The sequence below is a fragment of the Crocuta crocuta genome, unplaced genomic scaffold (genome assembly GCF_008692635.1).
Source record: "Crocuta crocuta isolate KB4526 unplaced genomic scaffold, BGI_CrCroc_1.0 scaffold296, whole genome shotgun sequence".
Taxonomy (NCBI): Eukaryota; Metazoa; Chordata; class Mammalia; order Carnivora; family Hyaenidae; genus Crocuta; species Crocuta crocuta.
In genome coordinates this window covers 1,014,559-1,022,203 of record NW_027530504.1, presented here as the reverse complement: position 1 = coordinate 1,022,203, position 7,645 = coordinate 1,014,559, and the positions used below count along the sequence as shown (strand labels likewise).

Sequence of the window (7,645 nt, the reverse complement as noted above, 5' to 3'; positions counted from 1 at the left end):
GGGAGGGACCCCAGCCCCATGGGGCACCGGGGGGGGGCGGGGAGCAGAGGGCCCCCACTGGGGGTGGCGGGTGGTGAGGATGCCGCTGGGACGATGGTGGTGAGAAAGGGGCCTCAGTGTTCCTCGCCCAGAGGGGTGGAGTGGCGAGGTGCCTCGGCCCTGGGGCTGCGTGCGGGGCCTACTGCCCACTGCCTCTCGCCTCTCTCCCCTCAGTTGTAGGAAAAATCCCATCACCCCTTCCCTGTGGAGTCGGTGTGAAGGTTAAGTGGTCACTAGTAAGCTTTTCACAGCGATCGTTAGCGTTCACAGTGGCCCTGGGAGGCTTAAGTTCTTTAGCTGTGTCTTACCAAGGAAAGTCTGAGAGTCAGAGAAGTCAAGTAACTTGCCCAAGGTCTCACAGCATGTGTGTGGCAGAGTTGGCATTCGGTCCCAGATTGGTTGTTGGGTGTCCTTGGGGTCCGCCTGCACCTGGACCCACAGAGCCAAGACCACATGGGACCGAGTACACATCACCGTGCCTGTGATAACTAGGTACTGGTCTGGCTGATGCAGAGCAGACCTTTTCTGGGTAAGGCTCTTGTTATTCCAGAGAGCACTGGTCTGGGAGCCTGGGACACTTACTTTTACTAAAGCAAAATTCACCAGCGCTGCCCTGAAAGACGTTTGTCTACTCCTTTAAGAAGCTTCCACGTAAATCCCAGGCCAAGCCTGTTTTGAATCTCTAGTCTTTTCCCAGAATTGTTATTGCAAGGCTTGGAGTCTGGAACCTTCACTGCCCAGGACTTTTTGACAGCCTCTTTCCTAACCAAATGAGAAGGCAGCAAAATCAAAGGAATAATGCAGTCTTTATTTTCGCTTCTTTATTAGGAATTAGCCCTGACATTTCCGAGCACATAGATAGCAGGAGAAAGGCAGGCTGGCTGAGGTCGTAGCGCGTGGAAAGTGTCAGCAGAGGAGAACGCCCAGAACCGCAGGCAGAGGGGGCAGCGCCGGCCTGTGTCTCTGCCGGGGCTTGGAGAAATGGCCTTCACCCCGCCCCCCCCGCCACACGTGGCAAGGGCCCTGCTCTCCCGCATCCTTTGGTCACTGTCCCTCTCTTGGGCACGGAGCCAGCAGCTAGAGATGCTTGGAGGGACCCAGGGCCCTGAGAGGGACACAGATAAACAAGTGATCACAGCAGCGTTGCGGGGGGCGGGGGGAGCCTTCCCTGCGGCGCTGCCTCCCTGGAGAAGGGAGGTGAAGGTAGCGGGTGAACTTGCAGGGCCTGCCGGGCGCGGGCGGGCGGCGGGGAAGGAGGCCCCACGGTACCCAGGGGCTGGGCGACGACGCTTCTCGAAATCTGCAGGCCCCGAAGGCCGGGACAGCATGAGGCTGGGAGCGGTGTGTGCGAGGCTGTCCTGCAGCGGGTCCCTGTGTGCTGCGCGGAGGGGCCTGGGGGCCGGCCCGTTAGGAGGCCGTTCGTCATCCCGATGAGAGGAAGGGCCCCTTTCCTGTGAACCGAGAGGAGCCGAGAGCCCGGCAGCCATTCGGAGCGTCAGCGGGGCGCCGTCTGCTCCGATCGGGCCAGCCGGCCCAGGGGCTGGCTGAACACCCTGCCCGCCCCGCCCCGCCCCTGCCCCGTTCCGCTCCCGTCCCCGACAGGGTGTGGCACCGGCATCTCTTTTCTAGCTCCTGACGTCCCAGATTTCCGTGCCGGCGAGGGACCCCTCGGGACCCTTCCTCATGTCCGTGGACCACTGTTTCTCCATCAAGGGCCAAGGCACTGTGATGACAGGGACCATCCTCTCGGGCTCCATCAGCCTCGGCGACAGCGTGGAGATTCCTGCCCTCAAGGTGAGTCTTCCCGCGTCCTTCCTTTTGGCCTGTCTGTCTGGCGGCTACGGAGAAGGACGGTCCCCTTGCCTCCCCTGGGCCCCCTCCTGGGGCCGGCCCTCCGGCTCTGCCGAGCTCCGTCTCCTCAGCCGCCCTGCCCGGGTTCCAGAGCCGCGCGCGCCCTGCGTCCCTCAGCGGCGCTGCTGTACCGGAGGCCCGTGCGAGCCATCGTGAGCCTCTGAGCAGGCAGGCGCCCCGCGCGAAAGACACAGAAGCTCTGGAAGGTGTGGCGGGCTCAGGACCTCACGCCTACAGCTGAGGTGCAGGGGTGCACCCTCCTCTTCTCCAGGCTCTGCACACCAGGGCGGGAAGTGCATGTACTTACTTCTGGGTACTTTTTCTTAGCCCCGAGAATTTCAAGTTAAACACGGTTGGAATCCTGTGTCGCTCAGGGTCGTAAAATCTGGAAGATGAAGATGTCCGGGTGAGCCTTACACTCTTGGTGACCACCTATAGGTGCCACGTCATCCCTCCGAAGACCTGGGAGAGGGATGGATGGCTGGGTGTCGCCCTGTGGCCCCCACCTTCCGGTAATGCCAGCCTGGCTCTGGTTTCAGAGGTGTCCAGCGACCTTGATAGTTCCCGTCTCCCGCGGACTTTTCTTCTGGGTTTAGTTTACTGGAAAAGAAAACCTTCGAGCCTCCTCAACCACCCCTCTCTTCAGGGGGACGAGGCCTTGTTAGGACTAGGAAGAGCCTCTGAGGAACCCTGGGGCCCAGGGTGCTTGTGTCGATCTCAGAGGAGCCTGGGGTGAGGGGACACGGCGCCGCACACTTGGCCCCGCGTACTAAGCCGGGGGCAGTACCAGCTTCTGGATGCACACGGCGCTAGTCAGCGAGTTCGCTTCGCCTGCTAATTGGGAGTTCTTCCTGGACGGCTGGGTAGAGACAGAGCGTGAGGTTGTCCAGGCCCCTAGGTGTATTCGTCAGGGTTCTCCAGGAAGTCAGAACCAGAAAGATGTGTGTACCCGCGTGGACAGAGAGAAGGGGGTGCGTTTGAAGGAGCTGGCCCGCGTGGTCACGAGGCCCCGCAGGTGCAGCACCTGCGGGAAAGGCCCGCCGCGATGGGGCCGCAGGGAAGAGCTGCGGCGCACGCCTGAAGCCCGCCCACCAGCAGAACTTTTCCTCTTCCCAGGAGGTCAGTCTTTCTGTTCAGGCCTTTAGCTGATTGGACGGGGTTTACCCACGTTATGGAGGGTAATCTGCTTTACTCAAAGTCTTTTTTTTTTTTTTTAATTAATTAGTTTCTTTTTTACTCAGTCTTAGTGTTAATCTCATTGCTCAAAAACCCTCACGTTAGGGCGCCTGGGTGGCTCAGTCGGTTAAGTGTCCAACTTCAGCTCAGGCCATGATCTCCCAGCTCGTGGGTCCAGGCCCCGCATCGGGCTCTGTGCTGACAGCTCGGAGCCTGGCACTTGCTTCGGATTCTGTGTCTCCCTCTCTCTTCCCCTCTCTTGCTCACACTCTGTCTTTCTCTCTCAAAAGTAAATAAACATTCAAAAAAATTTAAAAACCCTCACAGAAATATCCAGAATAGTGCTTGACCAAATATCTCAGTACAGCGGCTCAGCCTCGTTGACATAGAAAATAGACCTGTCGGGTGCAGAGCCAGGATTATAGTGTCTGCCCCGAGCAAGGGAAGGGCGAGAGGCACCTATCCCTTGTGTTGGCCTTTTCTGGTCTAGGACAGCCTGGGACGATGTAGGAGAGGCGCATTTTAGGAACAAGAGGAATGGCCGGGGCTTCCCCAGGTAGAGGAAATCTCTGGTTTAAATCACCCCCCTTCGCTCATTTTATGGTGCTGTGGCCGTTGCTTCCTCCTGCGGGGCCGAGGCTACGAGGGATGAGCCTCCTGACCGGGGAGGACCAAGAACAGTCAAGCTTCCTGTATAGGCCTGAGACCAGCCGCGTCCCGGGCTCCCTGGGGCGGCAGTGGGAGTTGAAGGACAAGGCCCTGCCCTTCCGAGTCCCAGCGCCTCCGCGGACACAGGACCCGAGTCCTCAAGTCCTAATCCTGTCCTCCACGGCTGCTGTAGGCCCCCCTCTGACTACCACTAGTCCTGGATAAATCCCACTCAAATCCAGTCCGTGTTGCGCCAGGGACTAAAAGTGTAAATCTTAGAAAAAATAAAGCACAACATTGTGAAAACAAACCAAACTTCTATTGAACACAGTTAAGATTATTATGGCGCTGCACGTTAATTCTTAGCCGGAACAGAGAGTGAATCAAGTGCCAAATTTCTTTGCCTTCTGGGTGCTCCCTGCGGCAGACCCCAGGGCCACCCTGACCCAGCATCCCCTCTGCCTTGGGAGAAGACCTGTCGCAGCCTGGGGGAGCAGAGCAGCGCGGGGGCAGGAAGGAGGCGTCCACAGAAGTCGCCGTGGGACGTAGACTTTGAGGTGCGGTACCCAAGGGAGGGCAGGTGCTTGACGTCAGGGGCAACGGCTGCCGCGCTCGACCCGAAGTGTGGACCTAGTGAGGGCCGAGGCACAAATAGTCAGCCACGTGGGCCGACAGGGACGTTTGAGCAGGGACATGTTCTGAGGCCTTTGACTACTTTTCTCGTCCTTATAAAGATGGAGCTTGCGTCTCGAGGTCCCAGTGACTGAGCTGCGGTGCTCAGGCATGTGCAAAGGGTTAGGCAAGTCTCCTCTTGCGTGTGTCCCCCCGTCTACCCCAGCCTGCTCTTCACCCCTCCGTCGCCGCATTCTTCTCTAATTTGCCGGTCAGGGAAAGCATCATTTGTAAGTAGTGAACTTCGGATGTTTGGCTGCGGAATTTTCCAGCCGAAGCGTGGTTTCTCCTTCACCGCCTCCAGTAAAACGTGAGAGGAAAGGAGTGACCTCGAGATGGCACCGTTAGCCACAAGAAGCCCGCCTTGATGAGCTGGGAGACTCTCCGCCCTCCAGGTCCCAAAGGACGCTGAAAGTGGGAACTTGACTTTGAGAGCGTGTGCTCTGGGGAAAGGCAGCGGTGAGGCCAGACAGCCTTCGCTGCGGAGAGTGGGTGTGTGACTTGTGCGTCCGGCAGAAGCCAGGACTAGAGCAGGCTTCTTCTCCGGGGGCCGTGGAGGTCCCTTGTGTAGTGGCGGGGGTCCCGTGGCATGCTCAAGGCTCTCGACAGTGTTGTGTCAGCACACACACTGACGGCTGGACGGAAAGGGACAGACCCGGTGAGACGTTTAAAAGAGAGAGAGCACTTGGCCTCCTGGTACCCTAACTGTAGGAAACAGGCTGATAGAATTCCTGCACTAACTCGTGTGCTCCTTCAAGCAGCGGGGAGAACGGCCCCGGGGGCAGAGCTGTGGACACGGAGGCAGAGGCCAGAGAGGAAGCCTGAAGGCAGAGGGGCCCGTGGAGCCGCTGTGGGCCCAGAGGGCGGGGGACGAAGCCACGGAGGGTCACTCGCAGGCCAGGAAAGCTAAGGGAATTGGCTCCGTTGGGCTTCAGGTTTGCCTGGGTCCCGTGACCTCTGTGTTCCCTTCATTGTCTCCCGTGCCTCTGTCTCACAAGCAGAAAACTTGTCTTTTCGTTTCACGCATCTGCAGACGGGGAGGCGTTTGGCCCCGGGATGGGTCTTGTCAGTATCACCCAGGCCTGATTAGGCGGGAGAAATGCTAGTTTTGAGCTGATGATACTTACCAGACACTTGGGACTTAGAGTGTGCGCCGGCGAGGTGGGACTTCGGGGATGCAGGGGTGCGGGGAACGTGTGTCACACACAGGATGGATGTGGGCGAGCTCTCGGGATGAGGGCGGGGTGGGGTGTAGGGGGTAGAGTTGTGAACCGCAAAAGCCATATCCGCGTAGAAGCTCAGAAGTGCCCTGATCTGGACCCAGTCTTACAGATGTACTTAAAGTAAGGATCTCAAGAGGAGCCCTTCCCCGTTAGGGCGGGCGCTTTACCCCATGGTGGGTGCCCAGGGACCCAGACTGACAGGAAGGGCGGGGCCCGAGGCCGAGACTGGCGCGATGTGTCCCCAAGCCGCGCAACGCCAGTGGGTGCCTGAAGCCACCAGACCCGGAGAGAGAGGCGGGGAAGGACTTGTCTCTGAGAGACTCCAAGGGGAGCACACCCCCCGACACACTGATTTGGGACCTTGGGCAGCAAGTTTGGTAAAAGGTTGGGAAGCGCAAGGAGAGGTGTAGGGGTTTCAGATGGAAAGGACTGAGGTGAGAACCAGCCTGAGCCCTTTGCAGTGGCGGGCAGGCCTCTTACCCCACTGAGCTTGGACTTCGTCACGGGGAGGGGCAGGGGGTGCCGTGTGGGTGACATGGGTGGGTGTGTGCTGGGGGCACCGGGCTCTACAGAGCGGCAGAGCCAGGCGGGGCGTCCCGGTGGCGGCTCTGCTCCTTCCCTTTCCAGTAGGTCCCACCCAAAGACGGGGCCCTGGGCCCGGGGCTTGGTTTCGCAGCCGGACAGCAGAGCCGGCGTTTGGAGTCATGGGTCTGGCTCTGCCCACTGCACCCTCTGTGCCTGGAGCCACCGAGGAGCCGCCGGGTACGGGGGGCATTTCCTCCTTGGGGCAGCGCCCCCCAGCCTCCACAGCAGCTCTGCAGTGAGCCGAGTGCCCCACCGAGGCCTCTCCGGGGCCACGGAGCCTATAAAAACATGTTCCAGAGGCTCCTGACCTCCTCTCACCCCCACTTTCTGCGAACCATAATTGGTGGCCGGTGCCTATCGGGCACTGGGGACACTGCCGGGCGGGGGCCTTCCTCCTCCCAAACCTGGTGACATCCTTGTCAGATTTCACTAATCAGCTTGGACACATCTGACCGCTTGAACTCCCTCAGAGGCAGGGCGCAGCCATTCCAAATAAACAGTCACATTCCCGTCCCGGCCAGGGCTGGCCCGCCGGAGCCGGTCAGACCCTGGGCCCCGGCTCTGCCGCCTGCGTCCGTTCCCAGCTGGGGCCCAGTAGCCAGCCGAGGACAAGCTGGGGGAACGAGAGGCAGGGAGAAATCCCACGCAGAGCCCGGGATGGCGCCCGGGACCTGCCAGCCTGCTCCTCAGGCTTCTGGTTCCCTCGGTGCACAGCTGGAAACAGCCTCTCCTCACGTCTGACCCTGGGGTCTTAGGCCAATGACGTTTCCAGTAGGTACCCGTTCTCGGAGTTGTGACGATGTCAGACACTGTCCGAGCCACACACCGTGGAGAAAGAGCGAGCGAGCTCTTGGCCTCTCTCCGTCTCACTGAGTCTTCACGAACTGACGTCTGGCCTCAGCCTGGGGCCTCTGGAAGAGGGGCCCTGTGGCGCCGTGCCCACCAGGCAGGGCGGGCGGAAGGCTCCCAGCAGCGAGGACGCGCACGGGGTTAGCTGACAACTCTTCTGCCTTCCCTCTTGTTGCCATTCGGTGTCCCTTCCCTGGGGAATCTCTCTTGTCGGGTACAGGGCAGTAAATGCACGGCGCTTCCCACGTGCTGAGGAAGCCCTTCTCTCCAGGGCTGCTGAGCGAGTTGTCACGGTGGAAATTTCCTCGCGGCCCGCGCTGTCTGCTGCGAACCGTCAGTGTTCTGGTAATGGTGGCAGACATCGTCAGGTATATATAGATGCCCACCTAGTTGGTAAAACCGTTAGAGAGAAGTTCAGAATGATAGCCTATTTCTCCAAATCGGGTACGTATTCAGACTTATTCTGTCCTTCATAAAAACCCATAGAAAGGGGGAAAAAAAACCCCAAATGTACCAAATACGTTTGTTGGGTGTTGATCGCAAGGTGAGAGAAAGCTGCGGCATCTGGAAAGATGTGTTTTCTCCCCCAGCCCCACCCCCGC

The 7,645-nt window shown here is 59.5% G+C and overlaps 1 protein-coding gene across 1 annotated transcript in view; it reads left to right on the top strand.

Moving 5' to 3' along the window:
• Positions 1-7,645, top strand: part of EEFSEC (eukaryotic elongation factor, selenocysteine-tRNA specific) — a 179,757-nt gene that overhangs the window by 104,462 nt on the left and 67,650 nt on the right. The window contains 1 exon segment of the mRNA XM_077766869.1: positions 1,642-1,833. Coding sequence (XP_077622995.1) covers positions 1,642-1,833 — 192 coding nt within the window.